Genomic DNA, 21,208 nt, shown 5'->3' on the forward strand with positions numbered 1-21,208 from the left:
CAATGTCATGACATTCTCACAGCATAGCAGCCCCAAAAGTGGCGTCGCATGGCTGTAGAATGTCCTGTCAGCCTTCCTGGGGCCAATCAAGCGACGGAAGAGGGATCATCCACGGGAGGAAAAATCCCATTCCGACGATCAAAAAGAGGAAGCTGACTTCGACTGCTCCCTTTCCTTTCCCAAGCCATGCTCAGACCGCAGTTCGCGATAGCGAGCCTTTCACTGGGCTCGTGCTTGTACCACTCCCTGCCGACGAAGATCAAAGTTGCCTCTAGTTTAGGCTACAATGGCATTGAAATCTTCATGGTCGATTTCGAGGGCTTCGTAGCCGAAGTTATCAACGGCAAACATCACCATCTCTTTGACGAACCTTTTGACCCACATTCCCTATCCACCCCCGACCTCGAGTGCGAATGCGCGAAGGTGATCACCGCCTTGTGCGTTTCTCATAACCTTACCATACCCGTCGTGCAACCTCTACGAAATTTCGAGAACTTCAAAACCGAGGAAGATGTCCAAGCAGGATTGGACAGCGCTGAGCGCTGGCTGAGATTGATGGAGTACTTCCAATGCGATCTCATGCTCGTCTGCTCCAACCACGTCCCTGGACCTCATCCGATCACTGATACTTACACCGTGGAAATGTACCTCGACGCTCAGGTAGACGCTTTCCGTCGCCTCGGTGAGCTTGCAGCGACATACGATGTCAGGATAGGCTACTGAGCCTTTATCCTGGGGCACTGTCGTGGACAACTGGGAGCCCGTCTGGGACGTTGTCCAACGAGTAAACCTTCCCAATGTCGGTATCATCCTCGATTCCTTCAACACGCTGTAAGCTCAACTATATCGCTACGATAAGCACCATCGCTCATCTACCTTAACAGCGGCAACCAATACGCCGACCCAGCCACCGAATCCTCGATTCGAACAGAGCAGACTCTGGCTAAAATGATGGAGAATCTCGAGAAGATGTCAAGGTCGATCCCCGGAGACAGGATATTCCTGTATCAGCTCGCTGACGCCACCCGGCCGTTGCAGCCTATATTCGATGCTCCAGACGCGCCTCGGAGGATGATTTGGTCTCGCGCGTCACGATTATTTCCCTGCGAGCCTCTGCCCGAGAACGTGGAACCCTCGGGAGAGGATACGTCCAATCCCAACCCTCCCACCGGCTATATCGGCTTCCTCCCTGTGGTTCAGATGACCAAGCTGGTGCAAGCTACGGGATTCAGCGGCTGGTGGAGCTTAGAGGTATTCAACAAGAGTCTATTGGAACAGGATGAGGACTGCCCATGGAGACATGGGCGAAGGGGGATCGGTGGCTTAAATAAGCTATGGCAGGTGCTGTCAGGAGACGAGGCGGATGAAGTCATCCCCAGTGTGACGCCTCCCTTAACCGTTGATGGAGAAGAAAGCGAAAGCGACGAGAGTTTAGGCAGCTTCGACTCAGCTGTGGAGGGTGCAGTATCAGAGCCTGTAGACCGGAAGGAGAGTATCATGGACGTAAATCCAGAGTGGCGAGAAACTGAGGTAGCGGCGTAACAGAATGAATCCAAGACCAAACTTCACGGACGTTACTTTTCCTTTTCTTGCACGCTAAATGAGCTGACAAGAGAAATCTTCGTTAGCCTATGTACAACAGTCATACTGAATGTTACCTGAATGTAAGATACCTCTATGTTCCTCGTTTTTCCAATACATACCGGTTCTGCTGGTTTCCATGATTATACGAAGTAGACATCAGAGGGCGAATACACCTGGAAGCGGTAGCTGCGAATTCGAAATGTGAAGAAGTGTAAAGGAGGGGCTTCGGTGATTTACCCCTCGAGCGTTATGATTTTATGAAGACGAATATGGTCGTCAATACTCTGTCAAGGTTTCCAGACGGCCGGTGCCGACGGGACGGAGGTAGCCGGAAGATCGAGTAGATGTCGGGAAATCACGGGTTCAAAAATTCGTCTCCTCAACCTTGCTCGAACCTCATCCTCCCAGTAAATCCTTATGTCAAAGATCGAGAAACGAATGTTTCCCAATTACCCACAATAATTCTGAACTGCTATTTGACGTTCACGCAATTAGTCATTCACTCCTGGCTTTATCATCCAGTTTCGAAACATATGGTTGCAAATGCGATGCCTTTTTCTTGACAGATCAAGTATGGCACTCCTTCATGTCCTTGTACGAGAAAAAGCTATTGTCATGGGTTAGGGAAGAGAGTTATCACTGATTCTCATCGCGATGTTACACCTAAATCCAGAGTCTCAGCTTTAATTTCTTCGAGTCTCGATAGCTCATGACAACAAAAAACTACTGAGCGTCCTCTCTTATTTGATCCGTCCATCATAGCATTGTTTATGTCTTCCTAGTGTCTCTCTTGGCCGGCATCTTGGAGCTCAGTCACGTTCATGGAGTGGCCCGGCTCTACCCCGTAGTGGATTAGCTTCACAAGACGTCCTATTGAGCGCAGGCATGGCGATACCCCAGCCATCATCAGGGAGTGTGTTATCGCCGTGTACGATTCTCGCACCAGGGATTCGTGCCACGAGAGTACTCCAGCGCTTCTCCGAACGGGCCCAATTTGAATACCCGACCTTTTACGTTGTCGTGAAATCCTGAGCGCCGTTAATTCAGGTGATGAATACTCTGTTTTTTGGTCCCAGGATCATGATGCAGTGAGTAGTACACCACTACAGTTTCTCTCGACATTTATCTAATCCACAGGATGCAGGTGCATGTTCCTAGAAATAGAATGGCTGGCAAAAAACTTACTCCGCCACATCATACACAATCAAATACGTGATGGCTGCTATTTGAAACGAGAGAAAGGTCTTAAATCATGCTTGGGCAGTCTAAGCTGATCACACACGGTATCTAGATAGGAACGTCTAGGCGAGTAGTGGTCGCCTATTTCTTACGAAGGAGCGTTTTAACGTTCTCGATGCAGATAAAACAAAGAAAGGCGAAAGTTCCGGCCCAATCGGTCTTGCGCTCGGTAACTAAATAAAGAGACAATGGTGGCTACTTTCATGACCAATCCCACTGTGGATTGGTAGCCCTGTCTCCTTTCTCGTCGAAACGCTGTGTCCCTCTAGACGTTGCAACGATCAAAAAGGAGCGTAGTGACGAATTTGGCGAGCATTGGACAAAGGTGCCAGGCAGCTTGGGGCCCTTAGCCGAACTAGCTAACAGTGAACAGTGATCACTAATTTGAGCAGTCTGGCCGTCAGGGAGTCGGACCGCAAGCACCATTGTTCACTCCCATTGTCTGTATGTGTGCCTATCCTTCTCTTAAGAGGTCTTCCAGGGTTCTCTCCGAGACCACATTCTCTGCCATCTCGTGAGTGTTCAACTGTGTACGTCCTGGATTTATCTACTGATCCGAGTCACAGCTTAGCATCCATGAGTCTGCCAGAATTCCAAGATTTCTTATACTTCGGCGAACGACAGCGCTATAGATCTCAAGATCTGTACAATCTCATCACAGCTTCCCCCAGCATCCACCTTGCACTCAATATTCCCCCTCACCCACATATTCCCCACGCCGATGAAAGCTGGAATGAAATCCAGATAGAGGATCGTGACTCGATGATCCTCAGATCCGACCCGTACTTCGTCCCCCTCCTAAGGCTCCTCAAGGATGAACGCGTCCCTATAAACAGCATGAAAGTCAAGGGCCTGAATTGGTTCAACTTTCCGAATACCTCAGCGTTTCGCTCAGCCTTCATACCCTTTCCCCACATCTGCGTGTTGGATTTGGACTCTATCACATGCTCCAAGAACGACATGAAGAATCTCGTTGCCTCGATGCCGAAACTCATTCGTCTCATTCTGAAGGGCTGCAAGTTACAGGGAGAGGGCGGCTCAGTGACTACCACCATCCTTCAAAGACCGACACTGCAAAACTTCAGCATCGCTGTTATCGACGGCGACTATAGTACATGGGACCTTTTCATCAGTCCAGAGTCGCCGGTCGACCTGAGCGCATTGAAACAGCTCTTCATTGAAGGAGATGGAGTGAGGCTCGTATTTGACAGAACCATGGTCTTTCATATCCAGGCATTGCTGGATCTTACAAAGCCTTCCCTCGAGAGGTTCGAGATTGGATATATCAATATGAGTAAGGTCGTGATCATAGAAGTCTTCAATATTCTAACTCTTCTCCTTCCAAGACAGGGAACTCTATCCTCTACACATCGAGCACGTGCAGGACCTATCCGCCATCATAAGCCTGACCGACGATATGGACCAGATGAACAGCTGTGTCCAGTGGTGGACGACTACGTTCCTTGCCCTTCCATCCGAAAACCAGCTTGAAATAGTCACCATTGTGGTTGCAGTCGACCAGCACAAGATTCAGGGTGGTTCGATGCCGCTATGCGACCCGCGTTTCTGGAACGCTCTGGACGACGTTTTGTGTCGTCCCGAGATAAATCTATGCGAATTGCGCTTCTATATACATGCTCAGCCATATTACAATTATGAGTACAGGTACATCCCGGGGTATAATTATAGGGGGGTCATGCATTGGCTTTGCATGCATTGCCTTCCAAGGTGCAGAGCCAAGTATGAATCCGCGTCTGCTTTCACACTCCTGGACGAGAGATTCTGAAGCAGTTGACGAATGTGTCTGGCAAAGCATGACATAACATTCTTACCGTAAACAGTTTGTTTCCTTGTAGATGTGTAGCTGTGTCAAAGTTGCTTGTACGTGTTCTTGATCTGAAAGTCTTCCGTTGAAGGACAGTGCAAGTGATCGGATTGGACGGAGGAAAATCGGAGGCCCCGGGAAATCACGGGTTCGAAAATCCTTCTCTCAATGATCGTGTGTCGATGTATTTTGCTTTTGAAAGCCTCCGTCAACCTGAACCCCGCACTGTCCTTGTATCAAATTGAGAGACGGAAGTTCCCCAGTGTACATCAGGATAATTTCTCAATTACTGCTCTACTTGCGTGTAACTAGGTTCTCTCGCCAGGGAGTATTTTCACCCACGAGGGCGAAAAAACTTGGACGATGATTTACAACGAACCGTGCTTCGAGAGGTGGCATATGAAGATGTCGGTAGCAGATCTTCATTTTTCTCTATTCAAGTCGCTTTTCAGATGGGATGTAAAGCTGAACATGTCGCCGCGAGGTAGGTTTAAACGATTTGAAATTCCACGTACATGCGAAGCCGTCTCCTTATCACATTGATGGATATGATTACTTATACTGGAGAGGTATACTGGCTTTGCAAGGAATGCCTTCCAGGGTGCAGAACCACGTACGAATTTACAGGCGTTTTCACGTTGCTTGACGAATTCGACGAAAAAGTTTCATTTAGGGCATTGGAGTCAGAGTTTACCGAGTTTGATTTCCCGTAGATATGAAGGAAATTGATGGTAGAAGTGTCTGGCTGTCGCTTGATTCTTCGACTTCGAGCACGTATGTATGCAGGTCTAAACCTAATTCGGACAAACTCTACAGTGAATTATGGTGTTCAATTGGTCTTGTCATCCCGTATAGTTTGCATGTTTCTACGCTGTTCTTGTGTTCCTAACGTACGGAGTCCAGCTTACCACCGGGTCCGGGGCCATCAATACTACTTGAAAACGAAGACAAAATGCCATCTGACCGTCACGCACAAGAAAGTTCGAATGAGCTGACTTCACTATATACTAGAACGTCTTAATAGCTCCTCTTACCGATACGCCTTCCCATTTTCGTCAGTAATCGTACCAGCGTGAATCAAAATAACCGTGTAGCCGAGTAGGTCCCTAGCATGTGTAATGACGCCTGTCAATGGAATATAAGACGCGTACGATAGCAACCATTTTTATGATGGTATTAATCGTACCATTAGCGACTATACTGTCATTGTTTCAAACGATCAGTAGTTTTTAACTGCCCAACTATCCATTCAGCTGCTCTTCCTTCAAGATCAGCACTAGCGCGAGTATTATAATGATGGTACGGTGGCTCCACATCGCTGCTAGGCCGTTCGGACTCTAATACGCGTCAAGATCTGATGCACTCCGTTGATTAGCACGAGAATTACTTTACGAAAGTAAGTAGTAACGTGGATTTGATAAGCCACGCTGCTCATCGATCATCCGGTTATCGGTTACAAGTCAACCGGTCCCAAGCCGGCGAATATAATGTAAGGCGTTCAGCGCCTATCGTGAATGTTGTCTTTTCCCATCATGGTCCCCCCGATTGTCGACCGACTCTTGGGCCTGGCTACGCCTTTCAAATATTTCCTGGCCGTTCTCCTTCTTCTTAACATAAGGTCTTTCCCTCTGGCATGGCACCGTACGTTCTCGAATACTACGCGCACGGCTTGAAGGGCTAACAATCTTCCAGTCCGTGTTTTGGCGCCCTATTACAACCTTCGTATGTGGCACAGGCTACATCGCTTGAGCATCGTTCACAAGAACAAGGCCGGGAAGAAAATAGCGTCGCAGGCATGGTGGGACTCGATGTCTCCAATTGGGAAAAATCCGTTTGTCATGACCATGAATTATTACAACTGGGCCAGTGAGTTTGCACCAACGTCACTCTCCTGCTATACTTACACTATTCAAGGCCTTGACGAGAGCGATTTTAATCTCCACCTCAGTAATTCATGCTATGCCAAGGTCAATTTTAACTCTCACTAGTCCTGAACGAGGCGTGTTTATCATGTATGCAGACACTAGACGCGGTCCGCTTCAGATGGGCGTGCAAGTATACGCCTCAACTCTTCCGTGAAGGCGTGAATGGATACATTCCTTTGGCTGGTGCGTTTGCTACAACCTATATTTCTCAATACCGCCGTTAAAGAGTTCATCGCAGCAACACACTTTTTGTTTCTCAGAGAGATCCCTATTTTAGCGTCGTACGAAGTCCGTCTCACCGTCGCATCTTGGGGTGATAAATGGGTGTGTCTCTAATCACGTCCACTACCTGTCGAAGGTCTGACGCGTTCATCAGATGTATGCAGTCGGTAAATTTGTCACCAAGGCAAAGAAGGGCCGAAAGGCGGAGAAGAGAGTGGCTCCTTCTCCTGCCCCGGGTGTCTTTAATGGCCCGATTCGTACACCGGCAGACGATATTACCGCGCCTACACCCCTCGAGGCCTCAACACCTCTTCTCAGCACCACCGACCACCCCGCCGATCTCCGAAAACTTGCAGCCAAACTTGCTACTTCTCACGAGGAACCTGACGGTGCAATCGTGCACTGTATATCTATCTCTCAGTTCTGTTTCAAGATTGGCCGTATCACGATACCGCCGGCATTGGTGCTGGCCATTAACGGATTCTCCGTAGGAGATTATTCTGTGGAAAATCCTCCGCCATCATATGTAGCTGCGAAAAAGATGTTCGAGCAGTCCTGACCCAAAAGCCATGAAAAAGTTCTTGACAGGAGGATGGCGAGATGTCCCGAAGGAAGAGCGCTGGTGGGAAGTGGCGCTGGGAGGAGATATCGAGAAAATGCGTGTCGAACGTTTGGCCGCGATGGAAGATATTAGGCTAGGTATGGATGCCCCGAAGGCATATTAATGCTGCGTTTTTTTGGTTCTTTCTTATTGTATTCTCTGCGCATAATGATCTCGACGCCTTTAATACCTAGACTTTAGAATTACGAGACAAACAAGTCTGTTACGGAGCGATTCGCCTGTTCCATAAACCGTATAAATCTATAAATTCAAGATAGAGTACTCGGTCAAGTCGGTCAAGTAGGTAAAGTACATAGATAAGAAGGACTGACCGTCCCAAGAGCGAGAAATGTCACTAACCATCCAATTCAGTCTGGTCTATGTGCCGCATGGCCTCGTCCATGCTCAAGTCAGTAAGGAACTGTGTCCTGACGCTGTGACTGCGATCTTTGACAAACCTCTTGATAAGTTGGTAGTGTAATAATAAACTGCATCGTTGTACTCACACATTCGATATTCCCCTTCCAATGCCAAATGAAAAATCCCAATTCGTCAGGTGCCGCACAGGTCTTTGTGACTGCCGTATCGATAGTACGTCCTATGGAACGATCTCGTTAGTATGAGCACGATCATACTTCGAGGTCTATATGACATCATGTACCTTCAATCTTCTGTTGCGGGGTGAACTCCTGATTTTCGGTCTTTGCAGTGTAATGGTCAAGACTGGTAACCATGATAGTTCGAAGAGGTGAAAGTGGGGTCGATATGATGTCCTGGGACATATATGAGAAACGAGACTCGACGAACTAGGCGAACATTGGACACGAATGGCGTTGCTCCATCGTCAACCTGGAATCTTGTGTCGATTATGACCAAAAGGAACTAGAACAGCTAGTAATTGCCTTGCTGCCTGGAAGGTGTCACTGAAAACCGAGTCCCGTTGAGCTATAACGAAGGGGGCGTCAGAAATCTACGCGCTACCTTATCAAAGTGACGACGTTTTGAGAGCAGGGTATAATTATATGTATATAAGATAGCGTCGACAAGTAGCGTATAGACGGAAGGGTTTCTATTGCAAGCCAGGGATGGATGAAGAAGCTTGCTGTTGGGGAGCCATCGGCACAGGTACTGTGCAACATATATATGAACAAGAGTTGAGTTGAAAGAGATGGTAGCGCACATGGGACCATCTGTGGCTGTGGCCTTTCACTAAATACGCGTGATACAAGAACACCCACACCCTCGAATACACCGAGAAGGGACACCACATGCTATGGCGGAGCCAAAAGCAGATCTGGGTCCACCTAAGTATCAGAAAAATGGGGCGGTCACTTGCTATAACTTTGAGGAAAAAGACGAAACAGCAGCGTACTTCGAGCGCCTAGACATCCACCGGTCATGAATCCAGATATGATAGCGTTCCATGCATCTTCTTTTTGTCTCCAGCCCTTCGCAGCACAATCGAATGTTGAGACCAGTCCTCCGAATACTCCCAAATTACCGCCTGTAACTGGCGCTCGGGCCTTCATGGATGATATGGCGCCAACAAACCGTTCACCCTGAACGAAGTACTGGTGGGAAGAAATTCTTTTGAATATAAGTTGCACGCACTCTAGGAGAGTTCCGGGCACCCTTAATGCTATACCAGATGCCGCCACCAACGGCACCCATTGCGAATGCAGCACCGAGGTCATTGAGAATCACCCAGGGACTGGAGATATGTTTAGTGGGCTTGTGAGCTGAGTATACGGAAAGATGCTTGCCAGGGATCGCGGGAATGATCTGCATGGGCCATCGAAGAGTGCAAAGGGCGATGTGGGGGGAGCGTGTGAGGGCAACTGCTGAGCCTGATTCGTCTCTGTGACTCCTGCTAACTTTAAGGTGCCACGCCAAATTCGGTGCCGTTGTCGTCACCTAATTCTGCCGAGGACGAATATGACTCCATTTGTATACACGAGGGATAAGTATGGTGTCTCTTAAGTTCGTGGAGACGCTCAATTTATGCGCCTTGGCCTTCAAAGAGGTCCCTGTGAAGCCAAGGTTTTCATGGAAATTAGCATATCTGAGGCCAAAAAGATGTGAAAACTTTGTCCATAATCAGCATATTAGAGGGTCCGAGAGCAAATCGTTTGTCCAAGTTAGCATGTTTTAGAGGTGTCAAGAGGGACCTGTCGAGTTGGTTTTGGATGCAGAGTGGAAACGGGAAAAGATTTGCAGAAATTTTAGCAGCTAACATCCCGGATGACCGGACCGGCCAACATTTGTCCGAAATATCACGGCCAAAATAGGCTCATGTGCTCCCCGGCTCGTCAAAGGGACGGTCCCGACTTTATTCACCTTTGCACACTGAAGATCACTGCGAGTAGATAGTCGGGCGTAGTACATAGTATTCACTGAATATTGATAACGATTTTCAAGTGATTTGTGGAAATTTCAGCATACGGCTGTTGAAAACAACTAAGAGCGGTCAAGAAATTGCTATTCTTCTCCTCCTTCTCCTCATCGGTGAAGCTTCGCCTCCTACAGACCTCCTTCCCCAGAAGCCGTTCACCTGCGTACATTCTTGTGCTACCAGAACTACACAAGCGTTCTAAGATGATTCGACTCTGGCCCTCGCTTTCCTCATAACATCCTCTGGAAAAAAATCGGTGCGCAAATGACAAGAAATTAAATATGTATAACGTACCGTAGGATGATTTCCACGGTAACATGCCTTCTTCCTCTGACGAATGTGTGGTGCTCTCTGAGTATCGGTGACGCGATCTCACATGCGCTACAGATGCTGCTTGTACTAACACCTTCAGATGTTTCTGGACAGCGGCGTGCAGATCAGGATTGATGGATGTTAGATCGGGTGACACCCATGGTAGGTAGAGAGTATTATGCGTTCCGGTCACGATAAACTGCTTAGGCAGGTCAATCGCCTAAAATTCAACGACTTAATACATCACCGTAGAAGAAATACGGATAACTTACTGGTAATTCTCTCAATGCATTCTTGTAAGCTGTGAAATATAAGCGGCAGCCAAGGCAAGACAGTTCGGAAATCCCGACGACCGGAGCAGGTCTTTGTGGCATTTTCCACTGTTCCAGGATTGCCGCCAGCATTGCACATTCACAGTGCGGACAGCAAGTATATTGCTCTTCGAACCGAACACCTGCGTCGTCAACGAATCGGTCAAGAAATCTTTCATCCTCGTCAATGATATCCATCTGACGTTTAAGCGTCCCGACAGCCGTTTTTATGTCCAACTCTACACTGCGTTTCTCAGACCGTAGAAACACGAGTTTGGGCTGATTTCTGAATATGTGGCCGCGGCGAGGCGATACTACAAAACGGATCAACTTGGTCGTTTCATTGTACGTCTTCAAGACCTTCCGTAGATATCGTTCGACGAGGAAAGGTGCTGTAACAATCCAGAATGCATGAGCATTCGACCAGCAGATCATGATAGCACGTACCATCCATCTGATCAGACATGGGTAGAAGGTCAAGCATATTTATAAAAGCCGCTGTCTTTGGATCGCTCAATTTCCAATTTCGAGCTATCGCTTCGAGAAGGTCGAGCAACAAGTCTTCGTCGCCTATGCGAAAGTCTGAGGCAAGGTGATGAAGGGTGTCGAGAGCACCCGTTCAGGTCTTGGAATTTCTCCTTGTCGGCTTCATCCACAAGCTGATGTGTAATATCTTTCAACCGTTTTGTCGACATGGCATTCCACTTCGTAAGACGAGTATAAAACTTTGGTGAATGTGAACAGAAACACAGATCTATAGACATCGCCTGATGGAGTCTCGAGCCTTTGGGGAAAGATCCTCGATTGATGGGGTACGCGATTCTGAAGTGTCGACGAGATGTGCTATGCCCGTGAGCTTTTGGCAGATATCGGTTAGGTAGTCTTGGGTCTCTTGTGGGACCTCTTCATGATTCCCAATGATAAAGATTGTACACGATTCCGAAGCTGTTGCTATGGCGGATGCGTAGGCCTCCCCTTCTTTCTGTGACACGCATATTCCCGCTAATGCATCGAGCAAACCTAGCGTTCGCCGTTCGTCATGTATAATGCTGGGTTTGTCCGTCTCGCGTGGCTCAGGTGACGAAGCCAAGATAACCAGATAACTTTCGGGTGTTTCTTCAGTACTGGACATAAATAGGACTGTCTCCGATCCGAGGCTGCCAGGTCCAGTAGCTTAGTCAGCCGTCGTATCACGTTAACCCTTCCGATACTTTGCAAGCAGGTAAAAGTCGAACGTTGTATTGACCCTGACGCCATGTTATGACCGTGGTCGCTACAAGAAAAAGTACATACCAAGAGAAGGAGGTTACAAGGTTACAACCTATATTTTCACTTTCTGGACTGCCATTTTCGTCTTCACAGCTTTCAACATCACAGCAGCCCTACCCGCCAACTCCGTATTGCTCGACGCCACTCGCTCCAGGTATTCCTTCGCCTCAGACAAATTTCCAAAAGCAAAACGGATATTACGTTCCGACAAGGCCAACAGGGATCCCTAAATACGGCTCCGAGTTGTTCAAACGACCTAGTCCGGCCAAGGATGAGAAGCCGTCGATTCTTAAAACAAGAGCAATCGTACCTTCGGCTCCCTCACCGATCTGAACCACGGCCCGGAAATGTTGTTCTGCCGCAGGCCAGACGTCCATGGAACGAAAGATTGAGCCGAGTTTCCAGTTTATGCCCGGGAGGGACTGGTTGATGCCGATTTTGAGTGCGCGGCTGTAGGCAGAGATGGCTTCTTGGATTCTGAGGATGCAAAGGCGTAAGGGCCAGAATATAATAGAATACAGTGAATTATACCTCTCCGTGTCTTCAGTAGCAGGATCCTAGACCAGTCCCATATCGTCACGTCATTAGGCCTAGCAGAAGAGATATTATCACGAGGATCCAGTTGCATCGAGAGAAAGACACACCTCAACTGCTGAAGCTCTCTCATAGTAATACAGAGAATAGTTATACATGCCCAGGACCCTATAGGCTTGTCCCATCCCCGCCCAAGCACGATAATCCTTCTTGGTAATATCTATAGAAACCGTCGTAAGCGCCGGGAAGCAAACCCAAGTCTGCGCGAACCTAACGTCCGCCGATATGCTTCAATGGCAGCATGAGTATTACCCATCACGAGATACTCGTGGCCCATTGACGTCCACGCATGATAATAAGTTCGATCCAGGTAGGTAGCGCGCCGGAAATATTTCACTGCATTCTCATGCTCTGTACGGATTGAATACGCGTTGCCTTAACACTACTCCGTTAACAAGCATATCGATTGCGATAACGAAAGAGCATACCAATGAAACAGCACACCTCCGGCCGATTCTTGTCTTTCTCTTGAAACTTTTGAGCGTAAAACGAAAGCTTCTCCTTGTTGTCCATCACATAGAGAATATCAGAGAAGAAATCGATGTCTTCGAGCCGGTCGGGTTCTAGGGAAAGGATACGTTCGAACTGCGCTTGCGCATCCCTGTACTCTGACGAGTTCAAGACCTTCGGCAATGACCATCGGGCCATAGAAGGTGACGCTGGATAGGCAAGCATATCCACGACTTTTCATGGACATCACCCATAAGCTAGCCGGAAAGAATTCTGGACTGAGGAAGGAAGGTCGCATATTTGGACTTGTGTTGAAGCTAGGTGCAGGTCGTTGAGCATCTTCACTCGAAACATGTAGACCACGGGGTGATTCGCTGGCAGTGGTATCCGGGCCAAGACATCATTATACTACGAGACGTCAGTCATATAACAGGGAGTTTTGGGTGGCCACTGACTGACCTCTTTTTCGGAATCGATACAGTCTCCCAAAAGACACCAGGCGGCCCATATCCAAGGATTTGATCTCGACTACATTTAACAACTGCCGTTATTGCCTCATATTTACGCGACATTCGAGAGAGAAACAGTGCCTCACTGGTTCCAGTCAATACGACCATCAGTTTATAAGGAATAGCTCACATGAACATCAGCCAAGGCTCCGTCGAGTGCGCGACGTCTTCAAGTAATACAGGTATCTCGTTGTTCACAGGCGACGTAGGCTGCTCCTTTCTTATCTTTTGCAACGTTAGACTTGTAAGGACATGCCGCAGGATCACGTACCACTGAGCCTGTACCACTCGTCCAAAGCTAGTCTTTCGTGGCTCTGACAGATGAACGTCAGATTGGCGCGACCTTTCATCAACAAACACACGCACCAGATATTGACAATACAAGTTATAATACCGGGCTTTATCACTCCTGCAGTCCCGTACAATGTAAGCAGCGCGTTGAAACTGCTTGTCGCTCATCGACTGCCTTGCCGCAGCGATGTAGTCCTGCTCGGTTTGCTCCAGCTCATCAACAGGAGGCGGTGGGGGTCGGGTATGTGTTCTCTTGAGGACGGAATCGACATGAACATTTCCGATAGCCTTGATATATGCGTGAGCCGTGCTTGCGAATAGATAGACGCAAGAACGCACCAACTGACCATTTCGCTGAAGCGAGGAAGACCACGCTCAGTGCATTGTCGAATGGTTGAGCGAATATCGTGTATCATCGCCTCATCGAATCGGTATTAGAGGATCCATCGCGTCGTAGAGTGGCGTGGTCGCGTTCAGTTCAAGCGGATGGTGGTGGGAGAAAGTCGAAGTCAAATTTCAATCAACTACCTTCAATCAACTACCTAAAGCGGTAACCACGGCCCATGGTGTGTAAGCCAATTTCATTTCACCAGAAAGTGTTTTACATAACTTTTCGGCGATGACCATAATGAGCTTCGAATTTGCGAAATTCGAGACTTCAAATTTCAAAGTTCCCGTTCACATAGCAGTTTCGCAGCGGTAGAAGTCGTGTGTTTACTTTTTTCCCCTTAGCCGTCGAGGCTTGATAGTGCCATTTGCATCGTGACTTATAAGGCGGAGATTTGACGTCAAGGACAAGCTCTCATCATTACGCCCAAGACTAATGTCCGTTGCCATTGTTGAGAGGGTTGTGGAATTCGGGTGCAAGGCACGCGTCTGCCAACGGTACTGATGCTTGTACCTCTGGCCTTGCCGTTAGCTGGTTTCTTGCAGATGTTGAATTGGGGCACACTGATACGAAGGCACGTCTATTTTACTTACGTGTACATTTGGATGTACTTATGATGGTTTTAGGCCTCTCACCCCACTGTGAACGAGACCAGTCGTCATCGACTCACACGCCATCACAGTCAAGGTTACTCGCTGCCGTCGCCATTTATAACATCTGCAGGATGTACGACCATGAAGGAGCGCGGTGATGAGGCGGATGAAGAAGGGACGGCAAGCCGATCCATGTTGTGCTTCCTCTCGTCGACGCGCCCACTTGGCACCCATCAGGATTATGATAGGACCTCGGAACACGAGACGCGCTCGAAGATATTGGAGGTGGGAATGCAGGCTTGCGATCAATGTGGGATGTCACGGATATCAGTAATTCCAGTGAAACCCGAACATCCCTCACGACTCCTGAGGCCTGACGCGCCAGAATTCGTCAGGAGAAAACCCATGAAGAAAAAGCGGCGTTACATCCGTGTTCGGACAAAACGAAGCGTAATCCTAGGCCCCTGGCTAACAATTTTAGCTGCCGTGTCACCCGAACTTAGAGTCAGTTCGGCTGCCAGATAGTTGGGCCCGGATAGTTGCCGTTTTGGGAAATCCAACACGATCCAACTATCCAGCGCTTTTCTGTGCTCGTCCTGTGCGGTTCTAGGCTTGATACTGGGCGCAAGAGCATGTTAAATGTGTATCATGCAACTATTAAATAATAGCTTTGTAATAAAGTACGTCGCATCTATCGCTAACTGGCCATGTCTTGATCTTCTTTATCATAGTGCGGTCAATAACGTACAGATTGAATTTGTAGGGAACTTGTAAACTTTTTCTGTCGATGGCGCAGGGGTTCTATCACTGGCGGATACCGTGTCTACAGGCGGCAATGGACCCACTTTCACTTGTCCGCTTCTTCCGGAGAAGTAGCACGCATAAATGCAAGCCGGCGGCTTGCTATTCACCAGTTTGGATCTCCTAAGTTACCGTGGCCCCTTCGCTTCGAGAAGGATCCCCCAACCGTCTTCCCCGTGGGCTCCAACAAACCATCTGACCATGTCCTTCAAACCCAACGGAGAAGTCTCCGTTCCAGACTTGGGTGCAGATAAAATCTGGCGAATCGTAAATGACGGTGCTCCCGGCAAATTCAGAGTCTAGGGGCAAATATATATCGATGTCGGCCCTGGACCAAGGCACATTGCTATTCATGCATGGTACGTCTTGCACTCCACCCGTCCCCGGAACTCCAGTTTGATAAAAAGGCTGTGTCTTCTAGATGACATTCTTTTCACGGTGTAGGAAAAGACCTCCACGTTGACTGCTCAACGTACACCCGAGGCGCCTAACGGTGCAACCCTGCCTCTTCTTGCTAATGTTTCTGTTGTGCCGGCCAATCCCCTCAAAGGAAGCTCTTTCGCTGCAGCTGAGATCCTCATCTCCACTCCGGCTAAACAAACACGAGTAACCGCAATATCTGGACGACGATCAATAGCAAGGTACACCTTCCATAATGGAACGAGAGCTTTAACGTACACAGTGAATACAGGGAGGGCAATACAGGTGTGAACACTTAGCGAATATCTTTAAGCGGGACACCATCATGTGTTACCATGGCTCTATCGATACTTACCAGCTAGGTCGGATTCTGTACCCAATCAACCGACAAGGGCACTAGGGTTTAGGATGCAGATACAGTGTGCCAAGATCTTGGATATTTGATGCAGAGGCAATGCCGCCGGAACCCCCGTGATAAATGGCTGAGATTCACACTGTGATTAGGGCTCCAACCATTTCGTTTTCCTTTTGCCGATCCAGGCAAAATAAATGGAAGAGCTCTACTGAGCTACTAGTCAGGAAGATCTAAGGCTCAGATCCGATCGGTGGGCGCTTAACATCAGTATATTGGCAGTCTTTATTCCTCATCAACTTTTGTTGGTGCATATTGATATCTCTACCGGACACTCCACTTTTGTCAGGACATCAGTACGCCAGGGATGTTGCAACCCGACAATGCCTTCACTTTGGCGAGTGCTTCTCCTCTACCGCCCAATGAATTCACTAACGGCACAGCAGGTCTATGGGCATGTCGCTTCTATGACCGAGATAGAGAGTGTTCAGGAACGAATTGCATCTCATGAAAAGCAAGAGGCGAAGATAGCGAGGAAGTACGGAATACCAGGAAATGTTGATTCAGCCGCCATTCTCCAGGCTGTCAAGGACAAGGCGTGGAATTCGGTGGATTCCCAACACCCTCATGACGAGCTCTTGCACGATGCCGAGGTCCTTGATGACTTGCTCAATTTTCGGTACTGCCTCTTCAAGAGCAGGGATTTCCCGCACTAAAGCTTCTAATAGGAACGAACAATTCCCCGAGCCAACAGATCTTGAGGTCTGTCGATGAATTTTTTAGTCTCTCTCTGAAATACTGATGTGCACTGTACTCCCTTTCCTTAGTCCTCACCTGTGCTAGACCCAGCTCGGTCCTGGGGCATTATTATAGGCATCGACGCGTATCACGTATCTCCGTTCAATGGAGTCGCCCACTGTCGGAGCCATTGAAACTATTTGTTCCGTAGACTGCTATGTAGTCGGTGCGAATGGTCCTATTCCCGATATCAACAACAGAGAGCTCAATACAATTCTTTATCTAATTCGTGTTGAAAAGGGTGAAAATATCACAGTTATCACCGACTGCTGCTATGCAGGTGGTGTCACCTGCGGAATATCAAGCTCTCTCTCATATGATGCCACTCGGAGCTTACCTCTGTCGCTCGCCTCAGGACTGGAGTTAATGCTTCGAGCTGGTGACGAGAATTTGAAGGCGTATTATTTGCCGAGACAGTTTCGGTGCTAGAGAGGAACTGGTCTCCCAAAGCATCTCACATTCTTCTCGCCGCATGCACGGATTACCAGCTTGCGAGAGAGGTCGAGAAGGACGATGGTATGGTTCATGGAATTTTCACCGAAGCTCTGATCAGCACACTCAAGGCGCGACCACATAACCAGTCCTACTGTGACCTCTGTTTGACCATCAGGCCGCCATGGACGCCACAGATCAAACGCCTAGTGCCATTGGAGAGAACAGGAACAAAAGGTATTTCCTTGGTATCCTTGGATTTTATTGACCACGTTAAGATCTATAGACGTTGAAGGTAAGTAGCTTTGGTAGCTAATTTTGTTAGACATTATCCAGCTGGTAAGATGCTATAGGTGCGGTGGGACGTGTGTCCACTGTCCATCGTTTTGCTTCAAAATTTTTTTAACTGTAACAGTACTAACTTTGCCATCGTAAGTTCTCAGACCGACCCACAAGCATGAGCCACATGACACGATCTTGTTATCACTTTAAGTTTGGAGTTTAGAAAACCGGTATGCGGTCCCAATAAGGAACCCCTAAGTTTTGTTGTAAAGTATGTAGGATCAGGACTGGGGCTCATAAGATAGATATTAGATAGGAAACTGATGCTCAAAAGTACCAAAATAGGGCCCAATAGTATTTGCGTCGGAAGCTTGATATATGCTCAGGGGAGAAGAGAAGTCGGGGCAGAACTCGATTCAGGACGTCCGACTATCTCTCTTATCCCCATCATGTCGTTTCCGTCTGGGTCCAAATTCTCGCCTCGCCACATCTGAAAAGCCTCTTTGTGTGCTGCAAGACGTTGCATATAGCCCTGAGAGCGTTTGCTTTGATGGATGGCTAGCAGATTACCCGGATGATGCACAATTCGACACTTTGGCGGCTGTGGACTAGATCCTCGCCAGGAGTTCGTACCTGGAAGTGTTCATGGTCCTCTGAGGCCTCTACCCCAGGTGCCAATGACCAAGGGGTGAGCATGTCAAAATAACTAGCCAGATGGACGGCCTTGGCTCAGGTCCTCATTTTATGCCGACCCTTCATGTCTCCATGCTCTCCAGACCTTGAACACCCTCAGAACACTGTCTTCCTGCATTTTGGTATCTCTAGCTGCTCTATGAGCACTGGGATGAGACACCAGGACTGTGGGTGGTATACTTCACCCCATCTATAGGGCTCCAAGAGGTGACCTTACTCAAGCTTGTGTGCTGAGTAGGTCCCCTCCCCTCAACTGGGCGACTCCAAGCTTGTGTGCTGGGTCACTCCAAGTGGTTGTGCGGTGCTCAGGTTCAATTGACTGTCGCTGAGTTAATTTTCTTGACTTGCGATACTCATGGGACGGCTGTTTGGATATTATGCCAGACGAGAAGGCTGAGGCTACGACTGGGGATACATCATGTACTTTTTAACAGGAGATAACATCCTTTCTGTTTTTCTTCTGCTCTGTAGTCCTTCCGTCTGATGATTCATTACTTAAGGTTCATGGATAGGGGGAACTGTACAGTTCTTTGGGTTGTTGGGCTGTTGCTTTAGTCATCATCTTGACGCAATGACTCGTGCAAGGTTTGTTTTCAGACCACCCGCAAATCTCGTGGTAATCTTGTTCTGCCAAGCACTAACGTTGATGGGAGAGACCATCCTATGTGGACTGCAAGTTTATCTTGACACTTTTGGGCTGTAGACCTCACGTAACAGTTTCGCAATGAATATCCTGAAGTCTACAGACCAAATGTATGTGTTTCAGGAAGCTGCTGAGTCTCCTGCCACTCCTTGGCCAGATACTAGAATGAATGAACCAGCATAAATATCTCGGAGTTCATGTTACCTCCTACCAGGATGACATTTTCTCTGACCATTTTGATCATAACTTATAACATGGTGAAAGTGGCATCGGAAGTCACTAACATCACTATCAAGGTTCATGCTCTTGAACTTGGACATACTTCTCTGCACCGTAAATTGTTGACTTAGAGGAACGATTCCAACCTACTGCTGAGGCTGGGTTGGTAGGGGTAGGAAGTACTACTGGAACAAGTAGAGCACAAACCGAGGAAGTGTGATACACCCAGGCATGAGCAGTGTGACATCATAATCATCATACTTATCTATAGCAGATCTCACGGCGTTGACGCTGGTGCTGAGAGGCCGTACCTTGCGGGGACGTGACTGTATCAGTGAGGCCTAACGTTCATTCGGTACCGTAGCGTAGTGGATTAGGTAGGTAATGCATGCGTAGTATGGACTCTGGTTAGTTTCCTTCTTAGGGACAGTGATCAGAATAAAAACTCCATCCATCCAGTGGGCCGATTTTGAAGTTCCACCATCAACTCCAGCATTACATAACCATGCCAAACCAGCTGCCCTACGTTTTCTTCGTTCTTCCTCATGGAGAATCTTTGTCATCTTTCGTGGTGCAGTTGTGGTATGGTGAAGAGGCTCTGTGCACGCCAAGCTAGAAATGCACTAGCGTATATAACACTAACACACCCACACTCACACTCACACACACACAAACCCTCAGTAGTTCGGGGGTGATGTGCGATACAAGCACACAATAGCAGTAGTATTGAAATAATCCTTGCACGTTACAATATAATATAGCACGCTTAGCAATATAATAATCTTCTAAGTCCAAATGCTTTTGGAACAGGAGGTGAGCGACAGAATCGCTCGGCCTCAAGGCAAAAGTATTATTTCGCAAGCCCCCAAATGTTCTACAAGAATGTATAACCCTCAAAATACGTCGTGCGCAACACACAAGTGTCTACAATGTTTCACAATACACTTAACACGACTTAAAGCCTTGCGCTCCAAGCAGAGAACACTTCAAAACCCGTTCGTAGATCCACAGAGTTCTAACCTATGCGATCCAGAGATACACAAACACAGAAAACACGTCCACAAGCCACAGGGTTTGAACCTATGCCACTTGGGAATAAACCAAAAAAACCTCAGAGATTACTGACAAGCCAAAGGGTTCGAACCTCTGCCACTTGCAATAACTCGGAATTCACAAACAAGTTCCAAAAACACAAATGCACATTCAAGTTATCACAATACAATATTCTCTAAGTAGAGCGCAATCAATTACTGTACTTTACTTGAACAAATCAAGCGCGCTCGAGCAAGGCATGCCTCGCGAGCTCTCAAAGTGTTCAAAATAATTCTAAGTTCAATAATACTCTCTCGCTCGAAGCTTCAAATAAAATCCTTTCGTCGTACACTAAGCGCGCTGCTTCGTAGTACAACTGCAGGGGTCTGAAAACTTGCTAACTACCTGTAACTACCGCTCTTATATTTACCGTTAACTATATGAAATGTAAATACTGAAAATAGACAATGCTCCACCTCGGACTCCCTTCCCTTGCGTGCCACATCAGCCGTAGTGATAGTAATCATTATTTTACTCAGCACTCCGTGTCGGCACGTGTGCTACCGCTGTTTTCTCCACTTGGCAAGGCCTAGCCTTGTCGTGCCATGCGGTGTGTGTCTTCTTATTGGCTCCACGGATTTAATTACAGTGCCACGCAACTTATCTAGTGAGCGAGTTTTATTTTATTGGTTGCTGCGCAACCATTTCTAGTTTAATATTTCATATGGGCAGCGGGTTTTATTTCTCTCCGGCCGAGAACTCCTTAGAGTATTCGGACTTGTTGATTCTTTGTTCAGGATGACGTTTCTCGGTGATTGCCAGATCGGCAGGGTTCGCGCATCATAGATCAATGTAGCGCGAAGCACCTTCAATATATTATCTTCAGTGAATTTAATTGAGTGATACACTGCAGAGGAGGGCACAGTGTGTGTGTATAAGCACTGAGACTGCACACTTAAATGACACAAGTGTGCCATTCTAAGTCTAAGCCATGCGCTCTACTCATATTATTTTTATTATAGTGCTTTCTG

The 21,208-nt window shown here is 47.7% G+C and overlaps 8 protein-coding genes across 8 annotated transcripts; 5 read left to right on the forward strand and 3 right to left on the reverse strand.

Moving 5' to 3' along the window:
• Positions 1–186: 186 nt before the first annotated feature.
• EV420DRAFT_1631385 (xylose isomerase-like protein) lies at positions 187–1,726 on the forward strand (the record flags this gene model as incomplete). The annotated part of the gene is given in 3 exon segments (XM_060476148.1): positions 187–705; positions 725–831; positions 885–1,726. 3 exon segments carry the CDS (start codon positions 187–189, stop codon positions 1,540–1,542), a joined length of 1,284 nt encoding a protein of 427 aa, XP_060325065.1. The 3' UTR covers positions 1,543–1,726.
• A 1,365-nt stretch (positions 1,727–3,091) lies between these two features.
• EV420DRAFT_1010991 (uncharacterized protein) lies at positions 3,092–4,845 on the forward strand. The gene is made up of 3 exons (XM_060465310.1): positions 3,092–3,337; positions 3,390–4,117; positions 4,170–4,845. Exons 1-3 carry the CDS (start codon positions 3,270–3,272, stop codon positions 4,607–4,609), a joined length of 1,236 nt encoding a protein of 411 aa, XP_060325066.1. The 5' UTR covers positions 3,092–3,269; the 3' UTR covers positions 4,610–4,845.
• Positions 4,846–6,157: 1,312 nt separating this feature from the next.
• EV420DRAFT_1575129 (uncharacterized protein) lies at positions 6,158–7,347 on the forward strand (the record flags this gene model as incomplete). The annotated part of the gene is made up of 6 exons (XM_060474451.1): positions 6,158–6,289; positions 6,341–6,514; positions 6,563–6,615; positions 6,669–6,756; positions 6,812–6,897; positions 6,950–7,347. Coding segments are annotated over exons 1-6 (926 nt in total), but the record flags the coding sequence as incomplete, so codon positions are not given.
• A 1,118-nt stretch (positions 7,348–8,465) lies between these two features.
• On the reverse strand, positions 8,466–9,191 carry EV420DRAFT_1622808 (mitochondrial import inner membrane translocase subunit Tim17/22; the record flags this gene model as incomplete). The annotated part of the gene is made up of 6 exons (XM_060475857.1): positions 8,466–8,524; positions 8,577–8,637; positions 8,660–8,700; positions 8,769–8,955; positions 9,008–9,107; positions 9,160–9,191. 6 exons carry the CDS (start codon positions 9,189–9,191, stop codon positions 8,466–8,468), a joined length of 480 nt encoding a protein of 159 aa, XP_060325068.1.
• Positions 9,192–9,742: 551 nt separating this feature from the next.
• On the reverse strand, positions 9,743–11,583 carry EV420DRAFT_1575147 (uncharacterized protein). Its single transcript, XM_060474452.1, has 6 exons — positions 11,566–11,583; positions 11,174–11,543; positions 10,859–10,993; positions 10,373–10,803; positions 10,026–10,320; positions 9,743–9,947 (listed from the first exon to the last, which is right to left on the reverse strand). The coding sequence occupies exons 2-6, from the start codon at positions 11,541–11,543 to the stop codon at positions 9,787–9,789; spliced, it is 1,392 nt and encodes a 463-aa protein (XP_060325069.1). The 5' UTR covers positions 11,566–11,583; the 3' UTR covers positions 9,743–9,786.
• A 12-nt stretch (positions 11,584–11,595) lies between these two features.
• EV420DRAFT_1575150 (cell division control protein 23) lies at positions 11,596–14,053 on the reverse strand. Its single transcript, XM_060474453.1, has 14 exons — positions 13,895–14,053; positions 13,795–13,834; positions 13,600–13,774; positions 13,501–13,547; positions 13,364–13,453; positions 13,184–13,247; positions 13,077–13,132; positions 12,933–13,002; positions 12,703–12,898; positions 12,485–12,649; positions 12,325–12,434; positions 12,212–12,237; positions 11,977–12,157; positions 11,596–11,906 (listed from the first exon to the last, which is right to left on the reverse strand). The coding sequence occupies exons 1-14, from the start codon at positions 13,938–13,940 to the stop codon at positions 11,733–11,735; spliced, it is 1,440 nt and encodes a 479-aa protein (XP_060325070.1). The 5' UTR covers positions 13,941–14,053; the 3' UTR covers positions 11,596–11,732.
• A 1,454-nt stretch (positions 14,054–15,507) lies between these two features.
• Positions 15,508–16,170, forward strand: EV420DRAFT_1484770 (uncharacterized protein; the record flags this gene model as incomplete). The annotated part of the gene is made up of 3 exons (XM_060470114.1): positions 15,508–15,603; positions 15,751–15,947; positions 16,089–16,170. 3 exons carry the CDS (start codon positions 15,508–15,510, stop codon positions 16,168–16,170), a joined length of 375 nt encoding a protein of 124 aa, XP_060325071.1.
• A 291-nt stretch (positions 16,171–16,461) lies between these two features.
• On the forward strand, positions 16,462–17,232 carry EV420DRAFT_1768397 (uncharacterized protein; the record flags this gene model as incomplete). The annotated part of the gene is made up of 3 exons (XM_060480966.1): positions 16,462–16,757; positions 16,807–16,840; positions 16,906–17,232. The coding sequence occupies 3 exons, from the start codon at positions 16,462–16,464 to the stop codon at positions 17,008–17,010; spliced, it is 435 nt and encodes a 144-aa protein (XP_060325072.1). The 3' UTR covers positions 17,011–17,232.
• Positions 17,233–21,208: the final 3,976 nt, after the last annotated feature.

Source organism: Desarmillaria tabescens, assembly GCF_030435595.1.
Source record: "Desarmillaria tabescens strain CCBAS 213 chromosome Unknown EV420scaffold_55, whole genome shotgun sequence".
NCBI lineage: Eukaryota > Fungi > Basidiomycota > Agaricomycetes > Agaricales > Physalacriaceae > Desarmillaria > Desarmillaria tabescens.